Source organism: Struthio camelus, chromosome 6, assembly GCF_040807025.1.
Source record: "Struthio camelus isolate bStrCam1 chromosome 6, bStrCam1.hap1, whole genome shotgun sequence".
Classification (NCBI taxonomy): domain Eukaryota; kingdom Metazoa; phylum Chordata; class Aves; order Struthioniformes; family Struthionidae; genus Struthio; species Struthio camelus.
The window spans coordinates 27,569,552-27,588,447 of record NC_090947.1 but is presented as its reverse complement, the minus strand read 5'-3'; the positions used below and the strand labels follow the sequence as shown (position 1 = coordinate 27,588,447).

Genomic DNA, 18,896 nt, shown 5'->3' with positions numbered 1-18,896 from the left:
AAACTCCTCCCCGTGGCGTCAGGTTTTCCTGAAGGAAGCTCTTGAGCAGAAGCTGGAGAAGGATCGGGAAGAGGAGTTGAGGAAAGCAGCTATAGTCATCCGGGCCCACATCTTGGGCTACATGGCAAGGTCAGTGCTGTGGGCTGCCCCACCATCCCTTTGCTTGTGTGCCTGGGATCGCCTTGACCCCTTACTTTGCTCTCTGGTCTCCTCACCATCGCTCCCTTCCTCCCCTCCTTTACTGCAAGGGTGAGCTGCAGTATCTGCCCTCTCCTCCATCAGTACCAGTCCTGCCGAACCCTTGCTGTACCTTTGCCACCCCTTGTTGAATTCTGCGCCTGCTTGCACCTTTCCTCATGCTCTGCTCAACAAGCTTCTGCGGGGACCTGTGTACCCATCGCCTGCCTCTGAAGGCACCTTTTCCTTGCCTTCAGGGCTGTCCAGGCTGGGCTCCACCTAGGCTTTGGGTCCCTTCCTTTCCTTTATGCCTGTCAACTCTATTTACTGCTCCACTTGCCTATCGCTTCTTCTTTACTCTCAGCTCTGCCTTTGCTCACACTCTTTCCTTGCCCTGCCTGTTTGCCTTGTGATCTCCCTCTCCTTTTAATTAACTCTTCAAAATTGGTTTTTGGCCAGCTTTGCACCAGTAATCTCCGCTCAGCCGCTCCCTTTTGCACCTGACCAGGGGAGGGTTGGGAGAAGCAACTGCAGACAAACTGCCCCTCCTCTGCCCCTTGCAGTCAGTGTAACAGCTGACTCCTTAATGGCTGTGGCATGCACGCTTAATCCCAGTAAGATGCTCTTTCCTGGCTGGTCTCTGCTCCAGACACCTGTCAGTCAGGGGTGTGAGGAGGTGAAATCCCTGGCCAGCAAAGCTGTGTCACCAGGCACTCTTATTAGGCTCCAGTTACACCAGGTAGCTCCTTTTGCTTTGGGAAATGTGTGCAAAGGTTTTACCCTGCCTTGCCAGTGTGGCATATCAGCAAAATACACACTGGTCTTGGGGGCTTTTATTCATTTATTTATTTCCCCTTAGGAGGACAAATGAGCTAGCTCTATTGTTTGTACATGAGATTGCAAGTTCTTTGTGCCAGGGCCTCTGCTCTATTTTACTTTGTGTCTAGCATTTGGAGAGAGGAGTAAGGATTAACGTGCACAGAAAGATTGATTTTTTTTCTGGGAAACATTACTGCAGGCAAACTGGATTACTGCTTTTCTGAGTTCCTGGGAAGGTAACTGCTGGCCTGCAGGGCTGTGACGGAGACAGCGTTGCAGCAGCGTTTCTCTTGGCTAGAAATCCTCTGGCCCTCCAGGCTGCAGATCTGGCTTCCATGTCCTGCATGTTGCTCTTCCAAGTCTCATCTTCAGAACAAGCCATGTTTGTGCAGCCAGAGTGGAAATCCTCACAGAGCAGCTGGAGGCAACTGGGCTTTGCAGGGGAGGAGAGCAGGGAGTGAGAAAAGAGCAAGGGAGAGAGACTGGAACTATGAAGGGTTTCCAGTTGCACTGCACCTGTATTGGAGAAGGTCCGGCGGGAGGGAGTTCATCTGGGCAAGTGGCGAACGGTCTGTGCAGAGCTGGGCAGAGGTAAGGAGTACCAGCAAGCACTACCTTCAGCTTGATACCATTTATGTTAGTTTCACAAGGACAAGTGTGTTTAAATTTGCTTGGCCTCATGGAAAGTAGGCTAGCAAAGAAGGGTACCTGTGCCACGAGAAGGATTTTACTGGTTTCTCCTTTGTGAACTTGTTCAGAGAGCCTGAGGAAGCAGCCCCAAGGGATGGATGGTTTGCTTTGCTCTCTCACCCAGCAGCCTGGTGTCTCTGAATGGTCGCTAAAGTGTAAGATAAGAAAACCAAGCCCATGCAAATGACCTTGTTTTCAGTAGCAAAACCCTAGAGCTCTGAGCTGCAGGAAACAGCTTCACCAGCCAAAATGCACAAAACCGTTCCTAGGCTTGCAGGGTCCATGGGGAATATTTGGTATAAATTTGGTAGTGTCTGTAGATCCTGCTGGACTTTATTGCTTAGGTTAAGAAGGCGATAGGAAATTACTCAATAGCCATGTACTTGCTGGTCCTTGGAGACATAACTGCCAACTATAGTTCATCAGCAGAATAATTAACTAAGTTCGAAAGGCAGCACTGGAGCTTGCAGTCATGCTGCCCGCTCTTGTGATACACGGTCAGGATGTCCCCCAACTCCTCTGTGGGGGTTGCAGGCTGAATTTGTTTGGGCAGTGCAAGAGGGAGAGCGGAAGGCTGAACACGGGGAGTGAAACACGGGCTGCGCGCAGCAGCTCCAGCTGAATGGCGCCTGCCAGCTCTGCCGTGGTCATGAGGAAGGAGGGGGCACTTCAGTCTGGCAGATTAGCAGGCAGAGCCGGCCTGTAGCTGGGCAGGGCTTGGCACACATTACACTCGACGGAGTTTCTGGCAGATGCGTTTTGTACGAGTCAGAGTGCCCTTTTTGATGCGCTGCTGTCTGCCTTGGCAGAGGGTGCCTGTGCAGCTGTTCGCGCCCCGTGCGCAGGGGGCAGGGAGGACAGCGGGAGTGGGGTGAGGGGACCACAGCCCAGGAGCAATTCATCAAAAACCTCCCAAATCTTACTACCTCTTCCCTTTTCTTCCTCTGTGTTTCCTCCCTTTGACTTGATACTTACGGAAAAAAGAGTGACCTCTGCACACTACAGCTATTTGCAACCCTCCCCTGAGTTTATTGACTAGGCTGATATATCTGATGTGCAGGGAGGTGGCAAGCTGTCGACACGGGCCCCTGTTTGCCATTTGAAGAGGGTTTGATTGCCAGGAAGGGGATTTTGAAGCGTGTCTTTTCCTCAGGGGGTTGCAGAAGGTCTGTGCGAAGGATATGCGAGAATGCTGTGCTATTTCCAGCATGCTTTCTAGGACTGTAAAACCTCACAGGATTACTGCAGTCTGCTGGGCTAAGCTCCTGTGTAACACAGGCCGTAGGACTTCCTTGAGCAAATTCCGGCTTGAAGTAGGGTCGATTTTGATTCACATAATACCAGTGATCATTTCAGTACAGCAAGGTGTATATTAAGGTGTATAAAATGTTTCCAGTCTGAACAGACTTCAGCTTCAGGTCAGTTCAATCTTGTTATTTCCCCTATAGATAAACAGAAATGCCCCAAAAATGGTTTTCATGTGCATACTTTGACTGGGATCAAGCCATTCCTTAACCTTCCCTTTCCTAAGGTAATGGAACTGTTTTTCTATAGGCCAGGATTTCTGGTTCTGGGTTTGTTTTCTCAGAAGTCACTTGAGATTCTAACATTGCTCTTGAAACAGGGTGCTAGCACTGAACGCGAGATAAAAGTAGCAGTGCAGTCCCCTCCTACACAGTATTCTTGCTTGCAAGTACAAAAATCCCAGTAGCCTTTTTTCTATAGCATTGCGTTGGGAGTTTGCCTTCAGCTGATGATCCCTGTGGCCTAACTTTCTAATTCCTAACACCGAATCTCGCATCAGGTGTCTTTGGCCTTTGGTTCCTTGATACAAGACCTTATGTTTGGCTCTTTTCTAATAGTTTAATGTTTGCTTGAATCTAGTTTACAAATTGATCCAGATTACTGTGTAACAGTAACTCTTTTGTTACTTGTCCGGTTTGTGTATCGTGTACAGACTTCCACCAGTGATTTTTTTTTTTTTTTTTAATTACTATTTCAGGTTCTTGGTAAAAATACTCAGTAATGCAGAGCAAGAAGTGACTCTGCTAAGACTACACTAGACTGGAAACATAGTGAATGATGATTCTTTTGTTTTGGGTCCTAAACATGTTTTGGGTTTATTTAAAGTACTAAGTTGATTTTAATTTTATTATTGCTTAAGCAAAATATTGTTCAATATAAGTACACGCTTTATGGAAGCCTGTTATGTCAACAGGTTTACATTCAGCAATCAAACTTGTATCACTCTGTTCTCCCCCAATTAATACCAGATTAATGTGACAAGATCTATTTTTGCCCTGTTTTATACTCACTTTTCCTGGAGTTCCTTTTGACTGCCTAAAAGATGAGGTACTGGGCAAGACAGGGCAAGATTTTCTTGCATACAGTAAGGCCATTTGTATGTTTTTATATAATAAATCCACATTGAGTGATCATGCTAGGTGTGCTGTGGGCGTGTGCATGTGCATGCAGTGCAAGTAGGCTTTGGGCCCATGGACCTTCTCTTTCTGTGTTCCAAATATCTGTCCTTCATCCTCATCAGGTAGTCTTTGCAAAAGTAGATGCCTATGGAAAGAGAAATCAGTGATAGATGTAGGAGTGAGGTCAGAGAAGGGAGAAAGATTTATGGGTAACAGCAGCAGAGGAAAAGAAATTGTGTCACTCCTGAGCAAGGCCTGGACTCCAAGTCCATTTATTTCTGGATTTGATAAGGTTGACTGATATACCAGGGCATGGGAAAAGCAACGCGTGTACTGCTTCATGTGCTGCTAAGTGTCTGGTTCTGGTTTTAGGAAGAAGTATCAAAAGGTGCTAGCCAGTGTTGTTATCATCCAAAAGAACTACCGAGCATACTTCTGGAAGAAGACCTTGCTGCAACTGAAGGCCGCTGCAATCATCCTGCAGAAGCACTGGCGTGGCCACCTGGCTCGCAGCCTCTACCAGCACCTGCTGCAGCAGGAATACCGGCGGAAACTGGAAGTGGAGGAGAGGAGGCGGCAAGAAGAGGAAGAACGGATCAGAAGAGAGGAAGAAGAAAGACAATGGCAAGAAGAGGAGGCGCGTAGGAGGAAACAAGAGGAGGAAGAGGGGAAGGAAAGGTACAGCATGGTATCTTGCACTTATAGTTCCCTACCACTGAAATTGCCAAGGTGTAAGACAGGGTCTGCAGCCTTGTCATGACAATGACACGGGACAGCAATTGCCTGAGACAGTGCCCCAGTGCCAGGGGCAGACGTGGGGTGGCATGCAGGTGGCTCAGAATGGAAAAGTAGGGTGGAAAAGCAGTGTCCTGCCTCCTTTAGAAAAGCTAATTCTGGGGTATTTTTTTACCTCTGTTAGTATTTTTTCCCCTTCTGAAAGGTACGTGTGAGGGAGGCAGTTGATTTTACTGACTGGAAAGAGAGGCATATTTTTTTCCTTGCCTTCGCAGTGGTAGAGGAAGGTTTCTGCAGTCCTCCAAAACATGGAGGATTAACACTGTGAGGCACTGCCAGACTTCACAGGTCTTTGGCCTGCCCAAAAAGCCAGGTCAGAAAGCCAGACTGGCCGCACACCTGTACTGGTATTGCAGTTCTTACAGTCTTGGGAATACATGTCATCTGCCCGCTCCTGCTGCGGTAGCTCTCTTCAGGGAGATAGGTGTGTCGAGTTAGGGAGGGGAAAGGAAAAGCTAACCTGACAAAAGGAAGGGTGCAGTCTGCGAACAGTGACGGTCCACCTACTGAAACTCCTGCACATCACATATCGGTTGCTGTTCTCTCCCTGGTTGCCTGCATCCTATCCAAACTGGGCGTCTCCAGATAATTTTTTGTTTTAAGAAGCATAAAGCTTCAACTACAGGAAAATCATATACGTTTGAGCAAATAAATCCTGTGACATTTAAAGCATTTAATAAATAGCTGTTTTATGTTTCTTGCTTTGGACTTTTGTTACAAGTTCAGGATTTAGCCTTAGAAATGAGAAGAAAGTGCACAGAAATCGGAAATTGGCTAATCTACAGACAACAAGCAAAAAAAAAAAAAACACCTATCTAGAGACAAAATCAGAAGGACCAAGGTACAAACTGAGATGTAACTAGCTAGGAAAATAAAATTTAACGAGCAATTATAGTAAAAGAGAGACAAGGGGCAACTTGGTCTACCGTTCAATAGGAAGAACAAATTATGATGTTGATAAAGCTGAAGCGCTTAATGATATTTTTATTTATCTTCCCCCAAAAGATTAGCTATTGGGCACTAAGCACAATACAGATGTGCAAGAATTCAGAACCCAGCAGGGAAAGAAAATGTTAGAGAATGCTCAGATAAATCAGATTTAAAAACAAGTCATGTGAACTTGGTGAAATTAATGTTTAGGTACTTTGAGAACTGGCTGAAGCAGTTTGAATCAGCAACTATTATCTTTCTTCTCCTTTGTGGATAGCAGTGGAGGTTCCATAAAACTGGAAAAACACACACATATTTGTTCCCCTTTTAAAATGAGGAAAAGGAAGAACCAGGAATTGTGGACCAGTCAGCCTAACCTCACTTTCAGGGAAATATTGAGCCAGATAATCACATAAGCAGTTGTAAGTGCTTGATGATAAGGAGGTAAGAGCCAACATGGATTTTTGAAGAACAAACAGTATCCAAGTTATCTCTTTTTTTCTATGATACCTTATGACATGCCTTGTGAATAAGGAAAAGTCATAAGAGGATAGGTATCTTGACTTTAGTAAGGGCTTTGGCATATTCTGACAATACTTGTCAGACACTTTATAAGGTGTCTTACAGTGGTTTAGATAAAACTAGGTGAAATCAGAGTAGGGTTTTAACTGATGAAAAAAGTACATTTGTATTAGTAAGCAATAGTAGTTATCCGTTAAGTAAAAGAAATACTAGATGGGGTTCTTCAGGAGTCTGTGCTAGATATGGCATTAATGCAATTTTTTCATAATAAATTGGATGAGGAAATATGAGTATGCTTATTAAATTTGCAGTTAATACCATCTGGTGAGGGTCTGCAAGTGTATAGCCAGACAGGATTACAATTCAAAATAATTTTGGCAAATTGAAGAAATGGTCTGGAAGACATAGATTAACATTCATTACAGGCAAGTATGCAGATTTACAGTTAGGAATAATCAAATGCACAAAGAGGAGGAGGAACGACTAGTTCAACATTAGGAAGATGGTCTGGAAGCTTTAAGCTGAGTATTAGTCACCAGTTCCTGCTGTAGTGAGAGAAAGCAAATGCCGTATGTAAACAAGATTGTTTCTGTAAGATGTGGAGTGTTTCTTTTGCTCTGCTTGGCATTGGTGAGGCCTCAGTTGGAGTACTAACCCTAGTTTTAGGTATCACGTTTCCGGAAGAGTGTGAGGATGGATGGAAATCATCCTACAAAACGTGAGGAACAGTTGAACTAATCAGTGTGCAGGTTGTAGGTGGTATTTCTGATTTGCTTTGAAATGGCTCTGCTTCTTGCACCCTCATATCGTTTAAGGACGGTGTTTAACTCACTATTACCAGTAGAGTTGGAACCGTCTCGGTCCCACTTATGTCAGTTTTCATTACAAACATGTCCTGTTGTGTTTTTTTTTTTTTTTTTTTTTTTTTGGAGAAAGATAGAGAAAGTGAGAGGTCTAAGGACACTGTGACTTGCAGCTGCAATTTAGAATTTGGCTGGGAAAAGCTGTAGGGCCTGGGAAATAACTGCTGTTTCCCTCCTGTTCTGAGTGAGATTGAATTATAAGTTTGAAAGTTACCCCTGCCTGTCTGAATTTAGCTACACAGTGGTTGCTATGGGCAGCTGCTGCCATCCAGCCACATCCTATCACTACTGCATATGCCTGACCCTGGCATTTGTCTGTCTACTAGTTCAGTTGCTCGTAGCATGCTGACCATGGACAAAGTGCTCATGGTGGCAGCTTTCCCTTAAAGTACTACCTTTTTTGTCTGGATGGGGATGCAGCACTGTGGGATAATTTCTTCCTCTAGTCATGTTTACTAACAAACTCAGGCTCTTACAAACTTTACTTGTAAACTGAGAAGTTATGTAAGCTGGAGGTCTTCAGGCTAGAAAGCCTTCAGCTTAGCCATTTAACAGAGTACAAAAATTTGGTAAATTCTTCCTGGGTTTAAATAATGCAAATTGAATGCAAAACAAAACACAGTCTCAGCATTTGTATTATAACAGTTCTATTTTAACAAAACAAAGCAGAGCCTCCTGAAATTTGTCAATTATATGTGTAGAACCTCATTTTATATCCATGGACTTGTAGCACTTCCCACTATGCTCAGTGGCTTCAGTTCACATTATTACGAATCTAACTGATCTGTCTTTCTGTCACTGTTTCCAACGTCCTTCCTCCCCTATTCCAGTTAATCCAACTTCCTGGCTGATCTGAAAGTTAAGTGCATGGAGAAAATCTGTTGTATCAAGAAAGGTCATACCAACCACAGAGGAATTCGAGTCTTACTAAATTACAAAAACTCTTAAGTTTGTCTTACAATAACTACCCTGTTTTAACCCTAAGCATAGACAGATGATGTGTCCGTGTAATTCTTAAAGCTTCATCCGAGGGAGCTGCATGTATATCTGACTGTCATGTCTTGTTTTTAACAGAGAAAAGGAGCAACTGAATGTTCTACTCCAGGTGGCTCAGGTAAGTTTAGCAGTTTATTCTTTCCGTATGTCTCCTCTGGGGATCTATGAAGGGCCCTCCATTGCCTATGCTTTCCCCTAGAGCTAATATCTCTACTTTACTGTAGAAACACTGTTTAGAAAACGGGCTTTGTTCACTTGCAACCTGCAGGTGTTTGGCTTTGGCAGAAGTGCACAGAGCTAACAAGTTTTTTTTTTTTTTTTTTCCCACAACTCGTATACCAGCGTGTGTAGTTCCTATTTGAATATTTCAGTCCTGGACATGCAACATCCTTTTTTTTCTCTCTACTGCTTGATTTTATTCCATGACCTTGTGATGTGCTGCACTGTGACACAGTCTGTTTTGCTGGATTGTTGCCTACAGCAGCCAAAATAAAGAGTGGACAAGGCTTTTACCATGGCTAAAATAAACCCCTTGTAACTGATCTGATCGTTTGTTGCTACGTGATATTTCAGAAGAACAGACCACCTAAGCTGAGGTGTGTGAAAACAGCTGTATATCTTCTGCTTTGTTTTCCCATACCATTCATTCCCTAGTTTTGGGCCAGTTCTGTTCAGAAGAGATGAAACATTAGAACATAACAATTTATTTATGCATAAGTAAAAGCCAAGTAGAAAACAAAGCAACAGGGTAAATCATAAAGAAAGCAATGGTTGTGGCTGAAAGGAACCAATTCATTGGCTGCGTTGTCACATTCCTGTCTGGAAGTACACGGAATCCTTTAGAACTTATTTTTGCTTTTTTCTGTGTGTTTATGTTTCCAGCATCTTCAGTGGATGGGAGGGTGGCTTTATCTTATAGCTAAACTTCAAGGACAGTTACCAGTTACCAGTATCTCCTGTCTTCAAATTATTGTGCGCTTCCTAGAAATTTCTTCAGTTCCTTTAGCGTGGTGGATAGAGGAACAGGCAGAATCTTCAGCAGCCTACTGTCCATCATCAGTCAGAGATGCTGACTAATGCCGAGAATTTCAGGATAACGTTTTGGTGGGGTGGGGCTAGGGAAGTTACAGTCCCACTTCACTGCAAATATCTCTTCCAGACCCAGACTCTGATGGTCAGACTCCCAACTCAGGAAGCAATCAAATCCCCAAATCTTTTCATGATATACCTGGGAGATGTTCAGCTCATTGATGGCATATGAAGTCTCTTAAGCAGGTTATGCATATATGTGTTCATATGCGGTTGCTCTCCCCTATATGTCTAAGTGCGTGGGCGTGAGATTGGCCCAAAAAGGGAGGAAGGACTTTCAGGATGCTTCTGGCCAAAGTCTAGTGTTCAGAACAGCTGACAGACAGACTCTTCTAAAAATTCCCAGCTGAGCCCAGTCAGCTATTTTGCACCATTCAGAAAGAAGGTAGGTTGCTGAAAGAAAGAAGGTAGCTGAAGATCTAGCAGGTCCACCTTTAAATTTTACACTATGGACGATTGCAGTTGCCAGTCAGAAAAGGAGAGGATACTTAGGGTCATCTTTTTGCGGAAGGGAAGTGCAAGACGAGCACAGGAGATGGGAAGAATGGAAAGTCCAGGTAAGGACCTGGACTGGTAGGTTAAAGAAACAGCTTTTACTTTAACGTTGTGACAAATTCTTTAAGGTGGAACTAGTAAAGACTGAGGAAGCAGATATTCCCCTGCAAGAAGAAGAGAGACATCAGATGGAGGAGATCTTAAGACTGGAGAAGGAGATTGAGAAGTTGCAGAAACAGAAGGAGGATCACATGTCCATCATCTGTGAAAACACCAGGAATGAAATCAATCGGCAGCGAGAAGAGGAGATCCAGAGGCTAGAAAAGGAGGCATCTAGAGTTGCCCAGGAGTTCTTGGAGCTGCTGGATTTTGGCAATCTGGATGAAAGCGTGCAGAATTTAGAGCGCTCACTCTCCAGTGAGGGGACGCTCAACATAGACTGTAGTCTGGTGGCACCACTGGCTGAAGAAGAAGTGGACGAGGGCTTTCATGCCGATGATGAAGGGCGTCCAACTTCCGATTTGGTGATCTTGAATCAGCGCAGCGCAAGAAACAGCGATAACTACTCAGAGAAAGACATGGACACAAACCTATCACTTCTCCAAAGGGAAGTGGGAGAGGTTGTCACTGCTCCAGGCCTACCTGTGGAAAGAACCACTAGCCCCAAGGAGCAGAGCGCCCTATCTGACCCAGGGGAAAGCGTTTACAGCGCTGTCTCAGATACACTGAGGAGTAACAGTGGAGAGGTGGGAGAGCCGATTTACAATTTGCCTCCAGATGTGGAGTCTGACTATGACCATGAGGAGTTTGATGGCTGTGGAGATTCAGGTAGTGCCTCAGCTGAGCCTCTGAATGGTGAGGAAATCCTGAGACACTCCCATGGCACCAGCATGGACTCCAATCGCGGCAGCCTAGACTCGGTAAGAATCCCTCCTTTTGCTTTTCTGAACGTGAGTATGACGTTGTTGATGTTTATAACCTCCTTGCTTTCTGTGCTACAAGTAGAATATGTTTGCTTGCTCTAAGTAGTGTGACTAATATGTAACTCTCTTTTTACATCAGTGATCAGCTTGAAAAAGAGAAGGGTGATGTATAGGTACATAGGAATTATCTGAAGGGCAGAGGACATGTGACTTTCCAGCACTACTGGCACACAATCTAGCACATAGGTACCTAGGCTATTTTAGATTGTTTTCATCACCATATATTAGCTTAACACCCTCTAGGAAGAGTAAAAGCCAGGCAGCCAACATCTCCTTCTAGCGTATGTTCTACTGTAGAGAGATTTCACAGTAGTAGTCTGAGCTTCCAGTGGACAACCACAAGAGGAAGCTGAAAGAGAAAGACTGGGGCTTGATTTGTTTCCATCACAAAAATTTCTCTTGTCCTTGTCCTGTTAAAGGGTGCAGTTAAGGGATTTATTTTCAGCTGCCACATGCAGGTTAAGCTATTCTAAGGCTAGAAGAGATCACTGTGCTGATCCTGGGTGGGTCCCAGTGCACAAAACCAAGACCACTGAACCTACTGTAGCAATCCTACAGCAGAAGGAATGACATGGTAGTGAGGATGGGCTATTAGCCTGGCACTTGAAGGATCTTGGCTTAGATCCCAAACTAGGCCCCGGACTTCCTGAGCACCCTAAGTAACTGCTTAATAATACAATAATAAATCCCCTAACAGACCAGGAAGTTAAATAAGCCCACAGAAGATTGTGAGGCATTCAGATGCAAAGCCAATGGGGGCCCAAAAAAATATTTGAGAGAAATGATGTCCCTGAAAGCAGGGACTTGAATTTGAACTATAAATATCTTTCAGAAAATAGATGGAATTGTTTTAAGGAATTAAATTTGCTTCCTTTGCTATTCTTTTCCAATGGCAGATTATAAACCTCTTAAAAAGCTCCATGTTTTTTTCCTGTTTGCATTTCTCTAATGTCAGCTGCCAGCCACCAGAATTTGTATGGTATGCTCTACTTGACTAAAAGTCTTCATTCCTTAGGTACCTTCTCTGGGCACAGGTCTTGCTGATCACTGTCAAGTAATCATCAAGTCTAGAATCATTTTGTCACAGTGCTTATCACGCTCTAGGCCAGTTTCTACCATTTTTCTTAAAACATAAATAGAAGTAGAGGATTTTACTAGGCTCCTCAATGAGTAAGACTCATGAAAAATTCAGTTGCTACTAAGTCACGGTATGAGCCACGGAAAGGAGTAACTGCAGCTCAGTCAGGATCCCAGCAGTACCTGCCTTTTGAAACTCAGCAGCAAGAGAGGGAAAATGAATGAGTGGAAGAGGAGGGCAGAGAGAAGAGAAGGCAAAGGGATAGCAGAGAGAAGACAGAGGAGGAGAAAAATGAAGAAGAGTAACATGCATTTGGGGAAGGAAAAGGACTGCTTGCTGCCTTTGTCAGTATTAAACTAATAAACCAATCAAAGGAAGTTGTATTTAAGGTGAAGGAAATGACAGAGTAATTTGGGATTTCAAGTGTGAAGGACTTTCTTTTGACTGAGGGCCATTATCTGCTTAGAGAACAGGAATGAGTAAACACTATACTGTTATTTCAGTAATTTAGATCTTTGTTTTTAGAGTTCAGTTATTTTAGAATGTGCTTTTTTTCCTAGTAAACCAAAAGCAATTGGAAGTTGTAGGCATTTCCTTGCTGGGTTTAGATCGGTGCTCCATCTTGTCCAGCATCCTGACCTGTCTGCCAGCAGAGTGCCAGAGGCTATTACTAGCAGACAGTTATGGAAAAATCCTCCAAAATGGAAAATTCTCTCTTAATCCCATTAAATTAGGTTTTGAACTGTTGACTCTGCCCTGGCATAGGAAGGTTTGTTATTGCAGGTAACTGGAGTTTTCTAGCTGTATCCACTGCCAAATGTCACTCTCCTTTCTGGCATGAAAATTCCATGCTCTCTGGACAGTCTTGCTTTAGGCATTAATGGGTAAGCTGTCAAGCCTCTAGTTTTCCTGTATGGCTTTCTTCATAAAGGGAGTATGTGTGGTTTTGCACCTTCTGATCATGTGACTTCTGCAGTCTTGTTACTTTGCTCCAGTTCTCCTGAGATTAGGAGAACTCAAGCAGCCTGTGGTGTTTTTTTTTTTCTTCTAGTTTCTGGACAGTGAGGAGGAAGTGGATGTTTACATAGATACAGATGAAGAATTTTGTAATGGACGGGTCACCATCTTCAATGGTTCAGGACCGCCCTATTTTCATAGCTATCTCTACATGAAGGGTAAGCAGCTTTAGCCAAAGCCACAGAAGGGTGGGAACCAGGAAATCCACTTTCCTCTTCTGTTTCTCCAGAATCATCATCTCATACTGCTCTTACTTCTCTGTATACTCTCTTTTTATGTCTTCCTTTATTTCACACCACCAAATAAAACAAGTAGCCAGACAGTGGATATCAGGGAATTAGACGGAATGTCTTTGGCTCTGAGACCCATATATGTCCACTTGTTCAGGGTATGGATTTAAATGGCTCATTCTGAGCTACAACACTGAAGATGGTTCAAAAATATTTGAGTAGAGCTTTGGGGGCGGGGAGTAATCTGTAGGATTTTGAGGTGAGCAGGTAACGGGGAGAAGATTCTAAGCTGCAGAGAGATAGAGAAGAGTCCCTTCTCTCTTTCCTGTAGCAGAATTTCCTGTAAGAGATGGCCATCTAGTCTAGTACCCAGTCATCTTGTGATGACTGGGTCCTATATGAAATGTAGACAGACTTGAAAGAAGCCCTGGAGAGGATGTCACACCATTGATGTCATGGACAACTAGATAAATTCTCTGTATTTGAGGTTGGGATTTTCAGAAGAGGCTGAAGGACCTAGGCTCCTGGCTCCTTTAAAAAAAAAAAAAAATCTCTTACTACCTGCCTCTAGCAAAACAATGGCTTCTACAATACCTTGCAATGTTACATATATGTACATAAATACTTTTTTTAATATATGTAGTATATGTATCTAGTATATGAACTTATATGTCCATAACTAAAGTCTAGTATATAGTTACAGGTGGTGTCTTTTTATGTAGTGTTGGTAAGTTTGGTGCTGGAATAATCTAGCAGAGAAAGAGTAAAAGCCCATGACTGGAAGTCAGTTTTATCTGGCCTCGTTGTACAGCTACCTTTAACTATATGACTGTGTAGAAAGAAGGGCATAAAGAACAGGACTGCGCTTAACAGTGACCTTTTTATATTTCATGTTTATTTCTCTAGATAGTTCTGTTTTTTCTCTGTCCAAACTTAATCATAGTCTTGTCCCTCTGCTCCTTTTTTGCATGTAGAAACTGAATTGTCAACTAAGAGTCCAAGAAGCAGGATCATCAAGGATAATTGTGCATTATTGCATGTCTGATGAAGTCCTGTCCCTCTCTTTGCAGGAGGTCTGATGAACCCGTGGAGGCGGCGCTGGTGTGTTCTGAAGAACGAGGCATTCATGTGGTTCAGAACCAAGCAGGAGGCGCTGAAGTCAGGCTGGCTCTATAAAAAAGGAGGAGGCATGTCAACGCTTTCACGCCGCAACTGGAAACGCCGTTGGTTTGTGCTTCGAGAATCCAAGCTGATGTACTTTGAGAACGATAGCGAGGAAAAGCTGAAGGGGACAATTGATATCAGAAAGGCAAAGTGAGTGAAAAATGAATCCTTTCAATCCCTGATATTCAGTCTCTAAATTGATAGTGAAGTTTCCAGTGCTACCAGTTCATCAATCTAGATATCTCCAATAGTGCTGGAAGTATCAGAAACATAAGGGAAGGAAAACACAATTAGAGCTTCTAGTTTTACTCTGGTGGGAGTTTGGAATTGCTCACTTACTGGTTTCATAATCCAGTAGAGGCCAGGATGGAGCCAGACCAGGAGGGGCTAATTCAGTACATGCCCCATGGCATTCTCTCCTGCCCTGTTTCCATCTGTTTCTTGGCTTCTCCAGGCAGTTCACAGAGGAGGTAGGAAGCTCACAGTGGGATATGATCTTGGCAGCATGTATTATGTACTTTCCCTCAGCCCTGGACGCTCCTTCTGTTACCACAGCCAATTCCTCAGCTCCTGCTGAAGGAAAGGCAAGACTAGTCACATATTAGCATTATGCAGCCAGGTAAAGTGGGCCAAAAAACGGCCCACTGCACTTTGTAAATAGCCATAGACACTCGCTACCCTGCTATCTCTTCTTCCGTTCAGTCTGCTGGTGGCTTGAAGAAAATCCATTTAACTCTTCAAGTTTTGCATTTGTCGTAAATTAATTGTACAAATCTTTTTAAGGAGATCTCAAAAGTCTATGTGCATTACAGGAGTTTTTGCATTTCTGTTGAAGCGACAAGCCATCCGAACCATTCATTTCCTTTCTGTGTGGTACAATGTGAAAAAATTGGCCTGCTGGAATTAATGCTTGCAAAAGTCTTTCAGTATCTGGCTCATGTGATTTGCTGTGTTTCAGGGAGATCGTGGATATTCACGAGAAGGAGAATGCCTTGGACATTGTGACAGAAGACAGAGTTTATCACATTGTCGCAGAATCGCCAGAAGATGCCAGGTATATGAGGGAATTCTGTTAGGCTTGTTCATTCAGCGCGAGTTTGACCCAGCTGCTCATGGGAGAGATTTATGTCTGCCTGGGAAACATCATAATCTCTTCCCTTCTGCTGAATAGAAAAGGGGATTCATTCCTCAGTGTCATTTTGTGCTTACTAGGAGGTACCATACCTTCTTTGGAGACTCCCTGTTGCAGCTACCGAGGTGGTGGTTCAGCCTATCAGTCAGTCACAGGACTGCTGCCTTCGGCACGTGGCTGTAAGCACACTGATTTCAAGGGTTACTTCGGGAGACAGGCAAAACTTTAGTATAAACTAGAACATCTAATAGCTGATTTATTTATTAAATGGAATTTTGAATCAAACAAAACGTCTATTCATGTTGTCTGTAAATGATTGCAAGAGCAGCTGGGTTTTATCCAGGAGACAGAGAAAAGGCTGCAGCTTATCAGAGTCTGTAGTGTCATCTGATAAAATCTTCCCAGTGCAAGGCAAACAAATGACTCATGTCCTTCCTTCTTGGCGTCCTGGCCCTGCAGTGAGAATCAGTTGTTTAAGGGCAAGTTGGATAACCTGTTCTGGCCAAGTTAAGAGGTTACTGTCCCTAGCTGCTTATGTCTTTCCCACTGTCTTCCCACTCTTACCAGAGGTTACTGTTCTCTCAGTCCATCAAGTGTAATTGTCTGATCTACTTCAATCTGGTTCTGTGAAATTATTCAGGGGTTTTGTAGTTGTTTCTTTGGGAGTAGGGAGAGGAAGGGGAAAAGAGTCTGGACAGAAATTAACAGGAATGGATGAAGACCAGCCACATGAACAAGAAACAGGCACATTCAAGGGGCAGTAGCTGAAGAGACAGTAACTTCTTAACCCAGAACTCCCACAACTGGAATAGCCATGCCCTAAGATAACATTACAAAATTGCTAGGACAAACGTGGCCTCTGTCAACGTCACGGCACTCAGTTCTGAGGGAGAAGAAGCACCAACACTTGCACTAGCAAAGGGCAGATTACCAGATGGTATAGAGTAGCTGATTTGTGAATCCTCCACAAAGTCTAGATGTTTGTTGTTCTTACTGGAAGCTGCAGATAAGGATCTGCATGTTCTGCAGAAGAGATTCAGCCTCCAGATATGTCTGTAATGGGAAGCCCTTTCACAGACAAATAACTTGATTCTCTTCCCTCCAGATTAACTCATGATTAATTGAGAGCCGTATGACTTTCGAGTTTATGAGCAGATCAGAGAGGGACTAGTTAAGAAGGCGCCTAGGAATCTATAGGACTCTAGTCCAGGAAGATCGCAGCTGACCCTGTCTTTACAACCGCTTTGCTCTGTATGCTTTACTCTGTCTCCTGAGGTGTGCTGCCCAGGGAGACCACTGCCTGCTTATAGTTGCCTTGAATAGCAAACAGAAAGCAGAATTTTGTGGGAACAGCTGTCAGTGGGTTGGAGGACATGCACAGATTTTTTTTATAGATAAATAGGGAGGAAGGAAGACATTAGCCTGGTATGACGTGACCAAGAGATGTTTTGTAGTATAACTGTGAGGAAGTTGTGAACGAAGGAATTTTTCCACTGCCTGGCAACTTTCAGGGTTCTTTGATCATCTGGAGCTAGTTTCACTACCCAGATCTTAACTTTGAGTCTGTTTTGATTGCCAGCGGTTGGTTTAATGTCCTGAGCCGAGTACACAGTGCTACAGCACAGCAGCTGAGGGAAATGCAAGATGAACAGGCCAATCCAAAGAATGCTGTGGTGAGTTACTGTGCAACCAGTCTGCGGGCATGTTTACAGCCATCTGTGTTTAACTGTTTTGTGCATGTCTTTCCAGCACGTGCAGTGCTCTGGTTCATGAGCCATATATGAAAGTTAAAAAGAAACAGCAAAGGTGATGGAAAAGAGGGTAGGCAGTGAGGAAGATGGTGGTTGAAGAGGGTGACTGAGTTTGATCACCCCATGGCTCTCCTGTTTGGTTTTGGGGGGACTGCCTCATGCAGCTAAAATGTCTCTGGATGGGATTATGGGACTAGTCTGGATCAGTTATTCCAGACAGAAGACATTCAGTTGAGAAGAACAGTGTATTTTATGTATTTTGCTAGTGCTGAGATGCGGAGGCAGAGGTTATCTCAGACGTCCACAATGCTCTCTGGAAAGCTGTAGCTCTTTTCCTCCGGCCCCAAGGAGTCCTTGCACACCTTTTCCTGCTCTTTAGGGAGCAAAAATGATTCTCTTCATGCCTTTCTCATCTCTTCATTTCTACTCAATTGGAATTGGGAAGAACATTTTCAGTTCCAGTTCTATTCGAGAAAGAAAACATCTGTAACTTGGTATAAGCAAATGCTGTAATCTGCATCTCTTTCACTGGACAGGGAACCCTGGATGTTGGGCTTATTGACTCTGTCTGTGCCTCGGACAATCCTGATAGGTAGGTACCAGTGGTGTTTCAGTGACTTAACCATCTCCAAGATCAGAAGCTCTCCGACATATTCTTGTGGGAAGGTCCAGATTTCATTGGGGGTTTTGCATTTGTTTAAATTTGTTGTAAGAACTCATCTCTAACAAAATAAACTCAGCCATAGTCTTTGGTTTGTTTTAAGCTATTTTACTTCACAGGCATGAAGTTTACAGGGGTATTATTTTGAGGGAAAGGTTAGATACTCCTTTCCATCTTACAGTTGGGAACAGAGTAATCTGAAAGTCAAGAAACTACAGTCTTATCTACTCTTACCACTAAACAGAAATGTCCAGCAAAAGCAGCAATTCCAGTTTCTCAGCACAGTAATTTTAAGATAATTTTGTAAATTTAGGGGAAAAAAACACTGTGGAAGAATAACGGATGAATTCAGAAATTTGTACTCTTCTTGACAGCTTTGCAGTGCAACATAGCCCAGACCTTCAGTTCACAAATCGGTTAGTTTTGGAGAAAAGATTAAGGAATGTCAAATCGTGTTATGTTAACATTTAATTATTTTCTGTAATGTTAACAGGTTCAACCAGGGCAAAGCTTCTCATTGCAGTACTGAATTAAAATGCTAGCTGTTAAGTTATTCAGTCGTTTCCTTTTTTCTCTCAGAGGTTGCAGGGACTTTTTGGATACTAGTTTAGAAAATGTGTATCTCGGTAGCCAGCAAAGAATTCTTTATAGCAGAAAGTTGTACCCATTCTCAGGCTGGGCTCCTCATAGTTAATCTGAGTCCGATAAAACACTGGGCACAAGTAGTAAGCTAGACAGAATTTCTTCATGCATCTGCTGAGGTATGTTCTTCTGGAGTGCTTCTTCACCCCTCCGTAGTTTGTATTCAGAGAATATTTGTGCATTGCTTTTGGAAGACAGAGGACATGGGTTCTGGCTTTGCATCAGCTGTGACTTGAGATACTTATATGGTTATGACCAGTTTTAATTCTCATGTTTTCTGGCAGACCAAATTCTTTTGTGATCATCACAGCAAATCGAGTGATTCATTGCAACAGTGACACCCCTGAGGAGATGCATCACTGGATCTCCCTGCTGCAGAAACCAAAAGGCGAATCTAAGGTTGATGGCCAGGAATTCCTTGTAAGAGGTAAAAGGAAAT

The 18,896-nt window shown here is 43.5% G+C and overlaps 1 protein-coding gene across 3 annotated transcripts in view; it reads left to right on the top strand.

Moving 5' to 3' along the window:
• The window catches only part of LOC104144965 (unconventional myosin-X-like), a 99,718-nt gene that overhangs the window by 60,842 nt on the left and 19,980 nt on the right, over positions 1-18,896 (top strand). For all 3 annotated transcript variants that reach the window (XM_068948809.1, XM_068948807.1, XM_068948808.1), the window contains 10 exons: positions 23-129; positions 4,482-4,787; positions 8,294-8,333; positions 9,928-10,719; positions 12,912-13,035; positions 14,178-14,421; positions 15,230-15,325; positions 16,983-17,076; positions 17,691-17,746; positions 18,742-18,884. In XM_068948809.1, coding sequence (XP_068804910.1) covers positions 23-129; positions 4,482-4,787; positions 8,294-8,333; positions 9,928-10,719; positions 12,912-13,035; positions 14,178-14,421; positions 15,230-15,325; positions 16,983-17,076; positions 17,691-17,746; positions 18,742-18,884 — 2,002 coding nt within the window. The remainder of the gene's footprint in view (positions 1-22; positions 130-4,481; positions 4,788-8,293; positions 8,334-9,927; positions 10,720-12,911; positions 13,036-14,177; positions 14,422-15,229; positions 15,326-16,982; positions 17,077-17,690; positions 17,747-18,741; positions 18,885-18,896) is intronic.